This window comes from Amblyraja radiata, chromosome 9 (assembly GCF_010909765.2).
Source record: "Amblyraja radiata isolate CabotCenter1 chromosome 9, sAmbRad1.1.pri, whole genome shotgun sequence".
NCBI classification, from domain to species: Eukaryota; Metazoa; Chordata; class Chondrichthyes; order Rajiformes; family Rajidae; genus Amblyraja; species Amblyraja radiata.
In genome coordinates, this window is record NC_045964.1 from 115,867 (window position 1) to 135,000 (window position 19,134).

Here is a 19,134-nt window from a genome sequence, read left to right on the forward strand (position 1 = left end):
CAAAAGAGATGGGGGAGATATTGAACAATTTCTTTTCTTTGGTATTCACCAAGGAGAAGGATATTGAATTATGTGAAGTAAGGGAAACAAGTAGAGTAGCTATGGAAACTATGAGATTCAAAGAAGAGGAAGTACTGACACTTAAGAAATATAAAAGTGGATAAGTCTCCAGGTCCGGACAGGATATTCCCTAGGACATTGAGGGAAGTTAGTGTAGAAATAGCAGGGGCTATGACAGAAATATTTCAAATGTCATTAGAAACGGGAATAGTGCCGGAGGATTGGCGTACTGCGCATGTTGTTCCATTGTTTAAAAAGGGGTCTAAGAGTAAACCTAGCAATTATAGACCTGTTAGTTTGACGTCAGTGGTAGGCAATTAATGGAAAGGATACTTAGAGATAATATATATATAAGCATCTGGATAAACAGGGTCTGATTAGGAACAGTCAACATGGATTTGTGCCTGGAAGGTCATGTTTGACTAATCTTCTTGAATTTTTTGAAGAGGTTACTCGGGAAATTGATGAGGGTAAAGCAGTGGATGTTGTATATATGGACTTCAGTAAGGCCGTTGACAAGGTTCCTCACGGAAGGTTGGTTAAGAAGGTTCAATGGTTGGGTATTAATGGTGGAGTAGCAAGATGGATTCAACAGTGGCTGAATGGGAGATGCCAGAGAGTAATGGTGGATGGTTGTTTGTCAGATTGGAGGCCAGTGACTAGTGGGGTGCCACAGGGATCTGTGTTGGGTCCACTGTTGTTTGTCATGTACATCAATGATCTGGATGATGGTGTGGTAAATTGGATTAGTAAGTATGCAGATGATACTAAGATAGGTGGGGTTGTGGATAATGAAGTAGATTTTCAAAGTCTACAGAGAGATTTATGCCAGTTGGAAGAGTGGGCTGAAAGATGGCAGATGGAGTTTAATGCTGATAAGTGTGAGGTGCTACATCTTGGCAGGACAAATCAAAATAGGACGTACATGGTAAATGGTAGGGAATTGAAGAATGCAGGTGAACAGAGGGATCTGGGAATAACAGTGCACAGTTCCCTGAAAGTGGAATCTCATGTAGATAGGGTGGTAAAGAAAGCTTTTGGTGTGCTGGCCTTTATAAATCAGAGCATTGAGTATAGAAGTTGGGATGTAATGTTAAAATTGTACAAGGCATTGGTGAGGCCAATTTTGGAGTATGGTGTACAATTTTGGTCGCCTAATTATAGGAAGGATGTCAACAAAATAGAGAGAGTACAGAGGAGATTTACTAGAATGTAGCCTGGATTTCAGCAACTAAGTTACAGAGAAAGGTTGAACAAGTTAGGGCTTTATTCTTTGGAGCGCAGAAGGTTAAGGGAGCACTTGATAGAGGTCTTTAAAATGATGAGAGGGATGGACAGAGTTGACGTGGATAAGCTTTTCCCACTGAGAGTAGGGAAGATTCAAACAAGGGGACATGACTTGAGAATTAAGGGACAGAAGTTTAGGGGTAACATGAGGGGGAACTTCTTTACTCAGAGAATGGTGGCTGTGTGGAATGAGCTTCCAGTGAAGGTGGTGGAGGCAGGTTCGTTTTTATCATTTAAAAATAAATTGGATAGTTATATGGACGGGAAAGGAATGGAGGGTTATGGTCTGAACCCAGGTGTATGGGACTAGGGGAGAATACGTGTTCGGCACGGACTAGAAGGGTCGAGATGGTCTGTTTCCGTGCTGTAATTGTTATATGGTTATTAGCCATGTTTTGTAGGCATGTGCATTGGCACTTGGATAGGAGAGACATAGAGGAGAATGGACCTAGGGCAGAAGCCGCCCGTTTCTGTGCTGTACAATTCAGATTTTTTGTCAGATTTACATCATCCAAGGGCAGGAGCATCAATTGTTTTTGCTTGATGATCAGATCATGTTTTGCTGTTGTGCTACATTCATGATAAATTATTGTTTTCCTTATTGGCGCAAAAAAATGATAGTTGTGAAGAGGTTCTGTGTCATTTCTACCAAATAGATACCTGGGCGTCATGATCTACTTCCTAAGTTCGGCACGGTTTTAATCTGCCTCTCCAAATGCATCTATCAAAGGAGCCTTTTAAATTACATTCTCGCTATTTAATACATGATGTACAAAGTTGTTTCTGATCTGTAGTTGATTTTGTTAGACTTTCTATATTATTATATTGTGATTGCAGTTCTGACTTTTTTGACATGTGGAATTGCCATGTTTAGGTTAATATATATTGTGTGTATATATATGCAAATATCTTGCATTTCGGGTACGCAAAAGGTTGAAATAAACTAAAGTTGCTACTCTTAGACCAAAAAATCCCCAAATGAAAGGAATTTAAACTATTCTAGTTTCAAGCATGTGATTTGGTGATGAGTATGCCTCAATAAAATCTTAACCCTAATGGTATGTTGCAGACTTTGCTCAGTGATCATTTGTCCCTTTGTTCAGAGATCATGTACCTACTTGAAAGCACATTCGGCATCATTACTCTTTAAAAATCCATTGGAACATGCAGCAAACATGTTACCTAAGCTACAATTAGATTACCAAGTTGCGACACTCACCTCATTTTAAATTATAAACAAAGACATCTATTGGGGGGAGCAGAGTGGAATGTAGATTTTTTTCTTTGATTTTACTGATAATAGTATTGCGGAGATTTTCAGTGTGTTTTCATCAAGATTCTAGCATTTGCACTCACTTGTCTCAATGTTTTTGCATTATTGTACATTAAGCAAAAACACTTGGAGAACATGGGATATCATGACTATGCAAGGTAAAAATTGGTAAAACATTCAGGAAATAGTTTTACAACTGATTGTGAAAGTACTTTGTTGATCCTGCGGGATTTGGAAATGGGGGCATTATCAAACATCAGAAAACCCAAATTCTGCATGTATTAACATCACATCCAATATCCAACCCATGTCCCCAAGTATCATATATAACATGAAATAATGTTCAAGAAGGGACTGCAGATGCTGGAAAATCTAAGGTAGACAAATGATAGCACCAAGGGTTATAAAAGGCATTATTTCATGTTAGGTAGACAAAAATGCTGGAGAAACTCAGTGGGTGTGGCAGCATCTATGGAGCGATGGAAATAGGCCTATGGTCTTGGTGCTATCATTTTGAGGGTTCTGTTGAGAAAATGTGGTCACTAATGATACTCGGCTACATTGGTGATTTGTTTTTAGGTTCAGCTTCTTCACTGGGGAACATGCTAGTGACCCAAATAAAGCCATGCATCAGAATTAGTGTCTGAACCAGTGAGCTAAACATGTCTAATCTGTATTGCGTGTTAGCTGAAAAGAAAAATCATCTGTTCATAACATAAACATAATTAGAAGTGCAGTTTTAAAGATCACAATCCTGGTTACGGCCTTTCATTTGTCACATAGTTTAGATGCTTCAGATAGTTTACATAGCACTTGAACTGGGAATCCCCATTTCTCTCAATCCAGTTTGTAGCCTGAAGCAAAGGGAGAGAGAACAATACTGCACAGTAACAGTCCTTTGGCCCACCATATCTGTACTGACCATAAGGACAATTTAAACAAATCACATCTGTCTAAGATCTGTTCAAATCTGTCTAAATGCCACCTAACTGTTGCTATCATATCATCTTCCAGGACCTCCCTGGCACCGTTCCAGTCAACGATTGTGTACCTCGAGTCATAGGGCTGGACAGCATGGAGGCAGGCTCGTTAGGCCCACCTTTCTTCGTCACCAAAGTTAGCATATCAGGCCGGTCCCATTTGGCCTGTAACCCTCTAAATCCTTCCTATCCATATCTGTCCAAATTTCTTTTGAACTCTACCCTCTGAGTACCTTGATGCCCATTTTAAATATTCCCTCCCTACCGTGCCTTGGCTCTAATTTTAGAATACTCTTCCTGGGAACAACTAAGTGTTCGCTTTATCCATGCTGATCTCATAAACCTCAAAGTCCCAGTCAGATAGCTTGAGGCTAAAACTCAAGCCTGCAAACCAGGTAACATTATGTTGAATCTCTTCTGCACCATTTCCCATAGCTGGGCGACCAGAGTTGTACTTGCGTAGTAAACCAAGTGTCACCTCACTCGTGATTTGTGCCACTGCATCATGTCTCAAGTTTGGTACTCAATACCTTCCCCAATGAACGCAAGAGTCTCGAGCTCCCTGAAAGTGGCAACTTAAGTGGATAGGGTGGTAACGGCATATGGCATGTTTGCCTTCAACAGTCAGAACACTGGAGGACAAATGTTGGCAAGTCATGTTGCTGCTTTATGAAACTTTGGAGTATCGTGTGCAGTTCTAGTTGCCACACTGCAGGATGTAGAGGTTTGGAGAATGGACAGGTATATTTCGAATCGGGATGTTTCAGGTTAGAAGGGTCCCGACTCGAAATGTCACGAAGATGTTGCCTTGATTCCAATGCAGTGCAATCACGACAACATCCTGGTGACATTTCGTTGGGCAAAGGATTATTTTATCTGAAGCACTGAGGCAGAGGGTGATCTGATCAAAGTATGTAGAATTGTTAGAAGCATAGTTAGGGTAGAGCCTGACCTTTTCCCAAGATGGAACTGTCAAATACCATAGGCTTAAGGTGAGAGGGGAAAGTTTAAAGGAGATAAGGGAGGCAAGCTTATTTTGTATAAAGAGCGCAGGAATCACCTGTGGCATTCCCCTTCAACATGTATATCCGGGAATACAGAAGGTAGCATTGCAGGAGCCTCCAACACTGCATTATTCAATACATTAGCAATTTTTGTACATTTCTGAGGGTGAAAGTAGAAACTATGAAAAATAAGCAAACTGATCATATGGCTCTGGTGCATGGGAACATTAATATTAAGGAAGCATAAGGAGTGTAGCACTAACAGGAGTACAGACATTTTTTTTGTAGCCCCAGGCTGTGTTTGTCCTGTGACCTGGTTAAGGACACATCCTTGGGTCTGGGAGAAAAACCTGGAGTGAAAAGGGCAAGATTTATTTGTTGCATTCAGTGCAAAAACCATGATGTAGAAAGAGCAAAGTTGTTGGCAGTGAAGGAATGCAAGCTCCTGGGGCCAACATTAAAGAACAGAACTACAAGGATAGTAAGTTGGATAGTACAAGGAACTACAAGGATAGTAAGTCCGGGCACTTTCCGTTGCAACCGCAAGAAATGCAACACCTGTCCCTTCACCTCCCCCCTCGACTCCATTCAAGGTCCCAAGCAGTCGTTCCAGGTGCGACAGAGGTTCACCTGTATCTCCTCCAACCTCATCTACTGCATCCGCTGCTCTAGATGTCAGCTGATTTACATCGGTGAGACCAAGCGTAGGTTGGGCGATCGTTTCGCCGAACACCTCCGCTCAGTCCGCAATAACCTACCTGACCTCCCGGTGGCTCAGCACTTCAACTCCCCCTCCCATTCCCAATCCGACCTCTCTGTCCTGGGTCTCCTCCATTGCCAGAGTGAGCAACAGCGGAAATTGGAGGAACAGCACCTCATATTCCGTCTGGGGACCTTGCGTCCTTATGGCATTAACATTGAATTCTCCCAATTTGGCTAGCCCTTGCTGTCTCCTCCCCTTCCTTAACCCTCTAGCTGTCTCCTCCCACCCTCCCATCCGCCCGCCCTCGGGCTCCTCCTCCTCCTCCCCTTTTCCTTCTTTCTTTTCCCCCCCCCCACCCCCATCAGTCTGAAGAAGGGTTTCGGCCCGAAACGTCACCTGTTTCCTTCGCTTCATAGATGCTGCTGCACCCGCTGAGTTTCCCCAGCAATTTTGTGTACCTACAAGGATAGTAATGTAGTTCACCATCTTGGGCACGTGCAAAATGATAACGTGTCAAGTTTGAGCTGAGTGCATGACTTGGATGGATGTGTGGGAAATGGTTTTTGATTTCATGGGGTTAAGGAGAGACGAGCTTCACTTTAATTGACAGATTTTTAGTTATTGAGGGAATTGAGAGAATGGGGGTCGGTGCAGGAAAGCGATACTTAATTGAAAGATCAACCATGTTCGTGAATGGTGGAGGCTGAGGGCCAGGTGGCCTATTCTTACTACCGTTTATATTCTTGTGTTGACTCAATAAGATAACCTGAAGTTGTAAAAGTTTTAACTTTTTGTTTTGCATTTTCAGTGGATGAGTACATTGCAATAGCTAAAGAGAAGCATGGCTACAACATGGAGCAGGTAATAACATTTTTAAGATATAAAAGTTGCTCTTTGAGTCAATTTTGACTGCCCATTTTTCCCTGGCTGACAATGCTCCCTTTCCTCTGGTGTTGCCAGTTACGTTTCAACATTGCTCACTGTTCCTCCGTAAGCCTATCCTTTGTTCTTTGGCTCTTGCAAGTTACTGTAACATCGTCAATATTCCTTTAATTTAGAAATGATACTGAGCTGTGGATCTGTGCCTATGTTGTCCATACTGTATTACAATCCTGTTATTCCTCTATCCCTGCCACAGCACCAAATGATCACAAAAGGTGCCCTCTATTGCAATCATACATTCTCTCTAAATCTGTTCTCCAACAACCCCTCATGTCCACCTCAGTTGGGTTGTTGTGCTTATGGTTTCAGTCAAAGCAGCTGCAGTAATGAATTCTCTTCGTATGCTTGACCATCACTTCTGAAATCTCTCATGAAACAGTTCTTGGCCTATTTATTTTATTCATGTGCATTTCCCTGCAACTTGCCCTCAATCTTTCAAACTGCTTGCCTAATTCCTGAGTGTCCAATATGAAACCTGTGCAGAAACCTCCACAGTCGATTTTTGTTGAAAACATTAATACTGAACTCGTCACCTCATTTTGGAAAACATTGGAAAGACCAACCACTTTGCCTTTTAACGCGTCAAACCTGTTTGACGCCTTAACAAATGTATAATTAAATCCAGATGTTTTACTCCTCGCCAAAATCTTGCTTATCTCCTTCACTTCCAGTTCTGCAACTAATTTCTTGCAAAGTATTCTACTCTTATCACGCTGGCCTGTCATCTCAAACACTCATTCTAAAATGTTCGTCTTAAACTTTACATCACACTCTTCCCCAGATTAACCTACCTTAATGTGGTCTAATCTTATAATGGACCCTCTTGCCACCTGCTCCTCTGCTTGTTGCCAGGTTATGACTATACACATGTACGGCACCCTGGCACTTAAATGGTGTTGTAATATCTAACTTGTGAAAAAGCTGATTTGAGTTCTTATTGCTAAAAACCATTGTCATTCCTCATTATATATTTGCTTTCTTCATTTCAACCTTCATTTTTTTTTCTCCCTGTATTTTATTGTAATGGAGCCCTTCCTGATCTGAAGAAATTTAAGAAATCTAGAGATCATTTCCATTGCTGCAGAAGGACATGTAAATTCTGAAAAGTGACCCTTGCATATGGAAGAATTGCTTTGTTGTATGTAATTGTAATGAAGTATGAAAGAAAAAAACGGAAGTTTCTTCTGAAGTGCCTTGTCAGAGTATTTTGAGCAGTAATTAGCTGCTTGCAATAATACAATATGGGAACTAGTGTTTTTGGTTCTAAGATGCATCGTAGATTTTTTAATTAATATCAAAATCTATTGTCAGTATTGACAGCGCAAATTACCATAGCCGTTTCTGTCCCCAGGGTGTGCAGAGATTTACAATGGCATTATTTAAAGAAAACCGTATGAAATGGATGCAGAATAAACATGTTGATTGTTCCAATTCATCCTCTATCTCTGGAACAATGAAAACTAACTTTAATTACTGAATTCAGCTAGTTTTTTTACTCCTCCTTCCACCATTGGATGAAAAGTACACCTTGGTTGAAAATCTCAAACAGACTATCCCAAACGAATGTGACTGACTATTTATTGCTCTCAACTCATCACCCCTTTCTCAGCTGATCTCCAGCTGACAGTTTTGACAAAACCTCAGTACTACTTTGTTTAACAGAAATAGTTTAGAACTGCTTACCAGGCTGTGCAGAAACCTTCACAGTCAATTTTTATTGAAAACGTTAATACTGAACTCGTCACCTCATTTTAATGCAGTATGGAAGAAAGCTCCCAGCTATCTGATTTCGTGGAAAGCAGCCAAAAGCAAATATATTTAACAAAGACCCGGAACTTATAAGCAACCAGGCAACATCCCAGTAATGGCAGAGCCATCTGTACCTCTAGCCGCCTTGTTCTGGTACAATTTTAACAGCAGCAACAAGGAAAAGAGAATGTATTTGTCATATGTAATGGAACAACGACATCCTTGCTTGCTGCAACTTTATAGGTCCATTAACTCAATACACTAAATTACAATAATCAATAATAGAATAAATTAATAATCAGTACTAATTGGTAATCAGCCCATAATGTACTGTAACCCAAACAAAGTTGCTGAGGTAGAGTTGTGGTTAGTGTTGTGCAGTGTTCAAGAGCCTGATGGTTGCAGTGAAGAAGCTGTTTATCAATCTGGAGGTCACGGTTTTCAGGCTCCTCTACCTTCTGTGCGATGATAGAAGAGAGATGAGAGCGTGGCCGGGGTGATGTGGCTCTTTCCCATTGAAAACTGCCTTTGGAACTCTCCCTGGTTATGGAGAGTGGAGCAGGGGACTGAGCAAACAACAACCTGAAGATGCTCCTAAGATGATTATCAAAGGACAATGTTGTTGCCAGTTCACACTGATTGTGGTCTGCTGATAATGAAGTTGAAGATTCAATGGCTCAGGAATGACTTGATAAGTTTAGAGGGGATGATGGTGTTGAACGCCATGTTTTAATTGATGAACAATAGCCTGAACTGTTCATATTACCAAGTAGTCCAGAGGAGAGCCTGCAAGATCGCACCCTCTCTTCATCAAATGAGGCAGAAGGCAAAGGTCCTAACTGGCAGCGATTGATATGCGTCAGAACTAGCCTCTTAAATGACTTCATAACCATGGGTAATAGTCCCACCGGTCGGTAGTCATTGGAGGCAAGTCTTCTTGCATTTCTTGGGTATCGATATTATAAAGCAGGTGGGGACCTCAAATCTTAGTACTGAGACGTGGAAGATGTCTGCAAAAGCTCCAACCAGTTGGTCTACACAGGTTTTAAGAACGCAGCTAGGTACACCATCAGGACCAGACACTCTCAAAGTGTTTATACTCTCAAAGGATCTTCTGATATTGGCCTCGGCGACTGGGATAATTGTGTCACTGTCGGCTGTGTGGGCCTGGGAAGGTACAGTTTTGCATTTTGCCACCAATGCGTGATTGAGCTGCATCCACTCATTGTATTTTATCTAGGTTTTGTTTGAATATATATTTTTTTTAATTAAATGTTTAAGAAGGAACTGCAGATGCTGGAAAATCGAAGGTACACAAAAATGCTTTAGAAACTCAGCGGGTGAGGCAGCATCTATGGAGCGAAGGAAATAGGCAACGTTTCGGGCCGAAATGTTGAGTCTGAAGAAGGGTTTTGGCCCGAAACGTTGCCTATTTCCTCGCTCCATAGATGCTGCTGCACCCGCTGAGTTTCTCCAGCATTTTTGTGTACCCTAAAAAAATTTAAAGTTTAGAGGTGAGGTGACTGTTGTTAAAGTCAAACCAGTATTTGACCAAAAGAGTCATTAAGGAACCCTGGTAAAAGTGAAGTTGGTGAGCACTGTGGGAAGAGCATTCCAGTGGCTGGTGTTGCACTTTACACAAGATGGTCATAGTTGTTGGGATCATCCCATACCCAGGGTCTTGTTACGGTGGTACAATGTCTCTAACCCAACACTCTTCACTGGGTTTATTTAATAATTTAATAATAATAATTTAATAATTTTATTTATAGAGCACTTTAAAAACCAATCATAGTTGCAACAAAGTGCTGCACATCACTAATCATTGACAAAAAAGTTAATACACACCAATAATAACAATTAAAAGATGGAGTAAGTAAAGATATTCAAAATAAATAAATATTAAAAACACTAAAAACAGGAGCAAAGTCTCATGCATGGTCAAAAGCCAGGGAGTATAAATGTGTTTTAACACTGGCTTTGAAGATGGACAGTGAGGGGGCCTGTCTGACGTGCAACGGCAGAGCGTTCTAGAGTGTCGGAGCAGCAACAGAGAAGGCTCTATCCCCTCTGAGCTTCCGCTTAGACCTCGGTACCTCCAGGAGCAGCTGACCTGAGGGACCGGGCAGGAGCGTATGGGTGGAGCAGCTCAGAGAGGTAAGGCAGGGCGAGCCCATTCAGAGATTTAAAAACAAATAACAGAATAACTTTCCATGATAAGGTTAGTTGTGGGATGTCTGCTGTAAAAACAGACCTGGAACTTATAAGCAACTTAAATTTCATTTCCATCTTCCACAGAAAATAGTGATCCATGTATAAACCAATGTATAAATAAAGAAAGAACTGAACACTTGTAGGTGTAGGCTGAGAAGTGGCAGCTAGCTTTCACGCCAACCAACTTCCATGCAATGTCTCCTCCCCTTCTCAACTCCCCCTCAGCCCACTGGCTCCACATCTTCCTTTCTTCTTCCCGCCCCCCCCACCCTCGCATCAGTCTGAAGAAGGGTTTCGACCCGAAACGTTGCCTATTTCCTTTGCTCCATAGATGCTGCCACACCCGCTGAGTTTCTCCAGCATTTTTGTCTACCTTCCATGCAATTACCATTTGTTCTTAAGAGGCTTTGCCATTACAGAATTACTTGCCATCAATACTTTTGTGGGTCACTTAACCAGGAACATGCCTGGAGCTGCCAAATAAATACTGCAGCTGCAAAAACGGCCTCGAGGGTGTATAAACTCTTGTGAGACTTACGACCTAACATCCTTGAGCTTTTCACCATGTTCAAAGTACAATTCAGGAGTGCAACAAAATATTCTTCTCTTGAACAATGCTCAGGAACCTCGGGGCAAAGTGGACACTTTAGCTGCTCTGTTTACAATCCTAAGTACTTATTTTTTTCCACCGTCATCCACGATGTACAAAATGCACCAAAGTTGATTGCCTGGAGTTCTCTGACAGTTCTTACTAAACCTGTGACCACCAAGAGAGATAAGGTAGGCGGCAGCTGCACAGGAATGCCACTACCTACAACTCTGTCTTCATCTGATTTGGAGAGTCATCACCTCTGTTTAAATCCAGGAGCTTCATATCCAACAACAATTGGACTCCAGTCTGCAGAAGGGTTCTGATCCGAAAAGTTACTTATTCCTTTTCTCTAAAGATGCTGCCTGAGTCGCTGAGTTAATCCAGTATTTTGTGTCTATCTTTTGTATAAACCAGCATCTGCAGTTCCTTCCTGCACAAAACGTGGACCACCCTCAATAGAAGGACTGCGGTGATTTAGAAAGTGGGCAATAAATAGTAAACCTTTCCAGTGGAATCTGAATTGCATGAATGAGTAAGATAAAAGGTAAACATCAGGCATTCATCGCCACCAGCATGGAATTTAATAATCCGTGTACATTCAACCGCAGTGCTCGTGGGGAATCCCAGATTTTAATCACGCCATGGAAATTGTTATTGATCAGAAACTCCACTGGGCCAGTCGGCAACAATAGTAGTGCATCATCAATTGCAAATAGGAGGCAGGGTATTCAGTCATGACTGGTGTCCTGTCTTCCCATCAGCTGCATAATGTCCAGCGTCTGACTGAGTTCATCACCAATACTTGGCCTTTGTGATTCTCAATTCAAATCCTGGAAGTTCTCGCCCAAAGAGGAGGCTATGCTGTCGACTCCAGACCACAACAGTTCATGACACAGCTCAGCACCACCTCGGGAGTTATTAATAATACGCATAGAAACATAGAAAAACCGATGCAGGAGTAGGCCATTCGGCCCTTCGAGCCAGCACCACCATTCAATATGATCATGGCTGATCATCCACAATCAGTACCCCGTTCCTGCTTTTTCCCCATATCCCTTGATTCATTTAGCCCGAAGAGCTAAATCTAAGTCTTGAAAACATCCAGTGAATTAGCCTCCACTGCCTTCTGTGGCAGAGAATTCCACAGATTCATCTGGTGGCTGATTGCAGGGGGGGGGGAGAAGAGAGCGGAGGGGGTGTAAGACGGTGGACTTGGGTCCTTGTGTGTTGGATGCCGCAGTGCAGGGGAAGGGGTACAGAACATGATTCCAGGCAGTAGTTACTAGTCTTGGCAGGTGCCCGCATCCCAGAGAAGGATATTAAATAGATGGGTGACACCCATTCAACACATTGGCAGCAGCTAGATTGAAAATTGTTCTGTTTAAAAAGGTTTTGATTGATGTGGAACCAATTCTTAGCAGTTTCTACATGGCATCCACTGAGGATCAGTCGTAACTTGTTACCTTTCAACTGTTTCAATGTACTAAAATAGATTCAGTTTAATATGTTATGGCACAGAATGTGAAATGCAGCAATACCTATGAAGAATTTTGTCACCATTGAGTTTGAGTTTGGTTTATTGTCACGTGTACCGAGGTACAGTGAAAAGCCTTTGTTACCATCGAGCCGTCCACGTTGTGGATGTAAACGTGCAAAGTTGCTTTTATTTCACCTGCTTGTGCTCGTATCACTGCAAGTTTTTATGTTGAAAGATCTCGGGAGTTTACAGATGAATCTGCTTTGCAGTTTGCCTCTTGGCTCCTCTATCCATGAGTGGTTCACATACAAGGAAATAACATTACCTATGACTGGTCATCTTTTATTTATTTGACTGATGTGAAACAGCATGAAATTTAGGATCTTTTGAAATTAATAATAATTCCTTCCATTTTGGTGTTTAACTAGCCATTCAATAAGCTACCACTTTGGTCCTGTTGTGCTAGTAAATAATCAAACTTTGCCCCACAATATGTGCAGGTCTTCAACAATAGTAACCAGTTCAACAAATTATTCCACCTTTAGCGTGGAATGTTACTGTTTAGAGAATGGAGATTTTCTTTCACCCAGTGGTTTTTTCCTTTCCACCTTCCGTAGGCCTTGGGTATGCTCTTTTGGCACAAGCATAACATCGAGAAGTCCTTGGCTGACCTTCCAAATTTTACGCCATTCCCAGACGAGTGGACAGTGGAAGACCGAGTGCTCTTCGAGCAAGCATTCAGTTTCCATGGCAAGACTTTCCACAGAATTCAGCAAATGGTAGGATTAAGTGATTTAAAAAAAAAATTAAACTTTCCGCACACCACTTGTGTGTAAATGTCAATTATACATTTGTAGTCCCAGCATGAGGCATGTTTATTTTCTTTGACCATGTTCTTTTGAAACTTAGTGCCAGGTTGTGCTCAACTAGAATGACCTCACCTTTACTGCGTGTTTTCCTTAGGAGTAATCATTCCCTGGCTGTGAAGTTGCATGCATGGGTAAATTCCTGTGCAGGTCCTCCGAGGGGCTGAGAGAGTGGCCCGCAAAGCCGGCATCTGGTCGGCCATGGGAATGGATCTGCCCGCTCCGGCTGGGCCAGAGTTCCAGAGCCCCGGCTGCAGGGAGCTAATTCTATCCACCGGTGGGCAAAAGTCCCATTGAGGTCGAGATCGACCGCCTCACCCGGCCTAGGGGAGGGAGGACTTCCGGGGGGGGGGGGGGGGGGGGGGTAGATTTCAAATGTGCTCTTGTAATTTTGTCCAAATTTAAGGAGGTGATAGACCACCAGTTGCGACAAATTCTGTGGTGAACCTGTATAATATCAGCGCTTCTGTTTTGCAACATAGTTAGTTGCTAAATAATGGTTTTTGATAACCACATGACCTTGGATGCAAGTTTATGAAGGTACCAGATAGCCGGCCCACACCCCGTGGGACTCCCAGTAACTGCCATTAGACTCCCTCCTGTAATAAAACCTATCAGTGGTCAAATACCTTGCTTTGGGGTGCAGGCTTCCCACTTAAAGGCTTCTAGCCTCTAAATAGGAACCTTGTGGGATATTCAGTAATCCCATTCTTAGTCAGACTTAGTCTCTTGAATTTGCAGCCTATCCCTACATGAAGCTCTTGCCAAACCGAGGTATGGAAATTGTCTGAGCCATTGGATCCTGTGTGTTGAAAGGTTTCTTTCTCAAGGCTCGGCATGGCCTGTGAATGATTCTTTTTTGCTTACTGTTGATAATTTCATTAAGTAATGATAACCTATTGCAGCTGACATTTATTGTTTAGGTGGTACATTACATGGACAAGAATCACTAATACAGTGATTTGTTGAGAGCACTCGTGTACTAAATCTGTGTAGGCAAGTAATTAGGAGTATATTTTCAAACAAGGAATGCTTCCCAAACTGTAGTGTACATAAAATAAAAAAGGATGTAGATAGGGTGGTCAGTCGGTCTGAAGAAGGCTCCCGCTCGTAACACCACCCATCCATGTTCTCCAGGGATGCAGCTGAACCCGCTGAGCTACTCCAGCACTTTATCTTTGTTTAAACATTAAATATGTTCCAAAGCATCACTGAAAATTACATTTTATAATCTCATTTAAACTACCTCCACATTTCCATCTTTGCAGTATCAACAATTTGACTCCATGTACAAGGGTGGCTTAGTAAGTTTGGAGATAATATTAAAGTGGGTGGAAAGGCACAAAAAGCTGGAGTAACTCAGCATGACAGGCAGCATCTCTGGATAGAAGGAATGGGTGACGTTTCGGGTCTCGACCCGAAACGTCACCCATTCCTTCTCTCCAGAGATGCTGCCTGTCCCGCTGAGTTACTCCAGCTTTTTAGAAACATAGAAAAGAGGTGCAGGAGGAGGCCATTCGGCCCTTTTTGTGCCTGTGTTCGGTTTAAACCAGCATCTGCAGCTCCTTCTTACACATTAAAGTGGGTGGTATTGTAGACAGTGAAGATGGTTATAAAATATTACAGCAGGATCTTGATCAGCAGGGCAAGTGGGCTAAGGAATGGCTAATGGAGTTTAATGCGGATAAGTGCATGGTGTTGCTTTTTGATGTCAAACAGGTTCTTCACAGTGAATGGCAGGGCTCTGGGGAATGTTGTGGAGCAGAGGGATCAAGGAGTACAGGCACATAGTTCACTGAAAGTGGCATCACTGGTAGATAGTGTAGTGGAGAATTTGGAGGCCGCATTTGGAATATTGTGTTCAGTTTTGGTCACCGTGCTGTAGGATGTATGTCATTAAGCTGAAAAAGATGCAGAGAAGATTTACGATGTTGCCAGGACTCGAAGGCCTGAGCTAAAGGAGAGGTTGAGCAGGCCAGACTTTATTCCTTGGAGCAGAGGAGGCTGAGGGGTGAACCTATCGAGGTGTATGAAATCATAAGGGGAATAGATTGGCTGAATGTTCAGTCTTTTACCCAGAATAGGAGAATTGAGAACCAGGCAAAGGACAAAGGACATTTATTATCACATACACCAATTGGTGTAGTGAAATTTGACTTCCCAGAGGATAGACACTTAAAGGAACTCCAGAGGACTTGGCTTTAAGAAAACTGGCTCTGTTGCATTTCTGATGCATTTCTCTGCTGTACGATCAGGTCACCTTCATGTGTACCTTTATGACCAGTGTATATGTAATTATAGATATGAATACAAGAACTGGGGCATTTGCCCCTGTAGTCTCTTCAGCCTTATTCACCTATCTGACAAATCAAAGCCAGATGTCTGCATGGTTTATATATTTTGCTCATCCTTTTCAACTTCCCCTGATTGTTAGTTCATGAATTTATTAATCGTAGATTTGCAGTGCACTCTTTGATTTGAAATCTTCCTTTGATAAAGGTACAACCGTGAGTTGACATATTTAACTGGATTTTGCTTTTTGTACTTCATTGTGCATCTTGCAGCTGCCTGACAAATCCATAGCTAGCCTGGTAAAGTTTTATTACTTGTGGAAGAAAACGCGGACCAAGAGCAGCGTAATGGATCGTCATGCCCGCAAGCAGATGAAAAGGGATAAGGAAGGAAGGTAATTCAATGTGGTGCCCGACATTTCTTCTTGTTCTGATTCATTTAATTGTGCTGCAAACATTTTAGACGAAGTACTACAGTAGCTCAGCAGGTCAGACAGCATCTCTGGAGAACGTTTCAGCTGCCGATTTGTGTTGGGAACCTTCTTGAGACTGATTGTAGGGGATGGGGAGGGGTGCAAAGAAAGCTGGAAGAGAGGAGGAACAAAAGCTAGCAGGTCATAGGTGATCACAGATGAGGGTTTTTTTATAGGCAGATGGTTGGATAAAGGCCAAAGATGAAAGTAATATTTGTTTTAAACCCTCACCTGTATCACACTTGGGGCACTTTATCCTGCCCCTTCTCTTTTCCAGCTTTCTTTTCCCCATACAACCAGTCTGAAAAAGGGTCCTGACCCAAAACATTACCTATCTATGTTTTCCAGAGATGCTGCCTGACCCACCGAGTTACTCCAGCACTCTGTCCTCTTTTGTAAACGAGTATCTGCAGCTCGTTATTTCTGCATTCTAAAACTACACAGATATTGATTTTTGTTTTTCAGGTTTGGTGTAGGATGTGAATATTTGGCAGGTTGTTACTTTGCAATAACAAGACTTTTTTATTTGCAAAATTATTGCGTGTAGTTTTGTCTTTTTGGGGTGGATGTGTAAGTATTTGGTAAATGTTGCCTTTGAGTAATGAATTGCCAAATTGTTGAATTCTATGATGTATCTGCAAGGTTGCGTTTATAGAGAGTTGTAGAGTAATACAGTGTGGAAACAGGCCCATCGGCCTAACTCTCCCAGCTACACCAGTCTCACTTGCCGGCGCTTGGTCCATATCCCTCCAAACCTGTCCAACTGTTTCTTAAATGATGGGATAGTCCCACCCTCTGGCAGCTTGTTCCATATACCCACCATCCTTTGTGTGGAAAAAGTTATCCCTCTGATTCCTATTAAACCGTTTCCCCTTCACCTTGAACCTATGTCCTCTGGTCCTCGATTTCCCCTATACTGTGTAAAAAAGACTGTGCATCTACCCGATCTATTCCTCTCATGATTTTGTATACTTCTATCAGACCACCCTTCTAGAGACCCAGCATACTCAACCTCTCCCTATATCTCACACCCTCTAGTCCTGGCAACATCCTTGTAAGTTTTTTCTGAACTCTTTCAAGCTTGACAATGCCCAGAACTGAACACAATATTCTAAATGCGGTCTCATCAACGTCTTATACAATTGCCCAGTCCATCACCGGCTTTGACCTCCCAACTTCTATACTCAATACTCTGACTAATGAAGGCCAAAGTCCCAAAAGCCTTTTTGACACCTTATCTACCTGCGACTCCACCTTCATGGATCCATGCACTTGTACACCTAGATCCCTCTGCTCTATAACACTACCCAGAGGCCTACCATTTACTGGGTAGGTCCTGCTCTTGTTCGACATCCCAAAATGCCACACCTCGCACTTCTCTGTATTAAATTCCATCAACCATTCCTCTGCCCACCTGGCCAATCGATCCAGATCCTGCTGCAATCTTTCACAACCATCTTCACTATCTGCTTTTGTATCATTAACCACTAACTTTGTTCTGCAGTGGTGATGAGATTGAAGAGCCGAGTGTAACTACAACCAGTATAGTTGACAGCGAAACAGATCCGAACAAAGAGGCAAAGAAAGAGGTGAGTTGACTTTGATTTTCTTTCTAACCAGCTCTGCAATTTGAATTTGGCAGCCTGTGCCCCACCAGATTGTGTAAACGCAAGTTTTAAGTAGAAATTCAAGTTGTGATTGTGGCTGGAAAAAAACAAATTATAATTGGAAATTAATATTCTCACACTCCAGAACCTGTCTATTGTAAAATATAACCAATTTGTTCCAGATTGAGTACAATTCCATTAATTTGAATTCCAAATCCATAGTAAACTCATAACAGCCTGTCTGAATATTACCAGTTATCATTCAGTCAAATGATACTGACTCATTTACAACACTTTTGCATGTTTTTTGAATTTTGAATTTTTAAAACCAAACTAGACTAAGTGGGACCCGTTGGGTCCCAGCATCACACGGGAGGGCTGGACACCCAACACAATATTCCACCTCTCCACCAATTCCAATATTGCTGGCCAGTGGGGGTGGGGGGGGGGGGTGGCTTTCTGTTGCGCTAGTATGATTGTTGTGGGCCGAAGGTACTGGTTTCCAGAGGGCTAGTATGGAGTTTGTGGGCCACATTGATTTTTGGGCTGACAGCTCAGTCACTGAGGCCTGGCAGTACAATCACTCGGACCTGGCAGGCTGGCGGCTGAGAAACTGCCAGAAATTCTGCCCAAAACAGGTGAGACTGTAATGGGGCTTTTTCACGGGGCGAGTTGACGCAAGATGTCACCAGAGTGAAGAGGTCGTGGTCCAGCACGAGTCTCGCACGATATAACGGGGGGAAGATAAAGAGTTCCCACGGTACTCGGCATTTCTGTTATTTGTGCGAGTGACTTGTCCGTTTCCCGAGCTTTCGCGTTAAATCTTGAATGAACATCGTGAACTACACGTGACACAAATGATGTAACTTTTTTTTTCACACACTATATATATCCTCCCTTGGTTGAATTGGCTCATTTGGAGACATATTTTACTGTGTATGTGGGAGACACGGATGGACTGAGCACAGTACCTCGGTCTTACTGTGTGTGGGAGAGGGGGAGAAAGAGACGTACACTCACAGAGGCAGAGTCTCTCAGCCTGTGTAAGAGGGAGGGAGAGAGAGAGAGGCGCACACACAAGGTGGATGTGAAATCTCACCTGCCTGTTTCAGTGACAGACACCCGCCGCCAGTAAATGAAGACACCCCCATCTGTCTCCCCCTCCTCTCCCTCGACTCCCCCACCTTTCCCTCCCAACTCCAGTCCCGTCCCGACCCCCTGGGAAACTGAATAGAGCAACAATATAGATATAGAAACTGAAACAATATAGAAACTGAATAGCGCAACATGGCAAAAACATCTCTGACACGCTTTACCCCCTTTCTTTGAGATTTTCTGGGAGCCATCTCTGCAAGTGTTCCTGTTAAAAAGATTATCCAACAATGACAATTAGGTGGGACGTCCTCGAAGGACACATGTTCCCTTGTCGATATTGAGACCACCTGTTTTACTCACCTTCTGTCCCCTCGGTCCAGCTTCCGGGTTTACCGTTCGCAGGAGTTCCCACGCGCTATATCTCTAAAATCTGAAGTTAGGTAATGTCTAAAGGAACTGCAGACGCTGGTTAATGCTGGTTAATACGCACAGAAGGACACAAAATGTTGGTGTAACTCAGC

The 19,134-nt window shown here is 42.6% G+C and overlaps 1 protein-coding gene across 2 annotated transcripts in view; it reads left to right on the forward strand.

Moving 5' to 3' along the window:
• The window catches only part of rcor1 (REST corepressor 1), a 110,753-nt gene that overhangs the window by 60,298 nt on the left and 31,321 nt on the right, over window positions 1-19,134 (forward strand). For both annotated transcript variants that reach the window (XM_033026476.1, XM_033026477.1), the window contains exons 4-7: window positions 6,116-6,168; window positions 12,899-13,060; window positions 15,712-15,833; window positions 17,416-17,500. In XM_033026476.1, coding sequence (XP_032882367.1) covers window positions 6,116-6,168; window positions 12,899-13,060; window positions 15,712-15,833; window positions 17,416-17,500 — 422 coding nt within the window. The remainder of the gene's footprint in view (window positions 1-6,115; window positions 6,169-12,898; window positions 13,061-15,711; window positions 15,834-17,415; window positions 17,501-19,134) is intronic.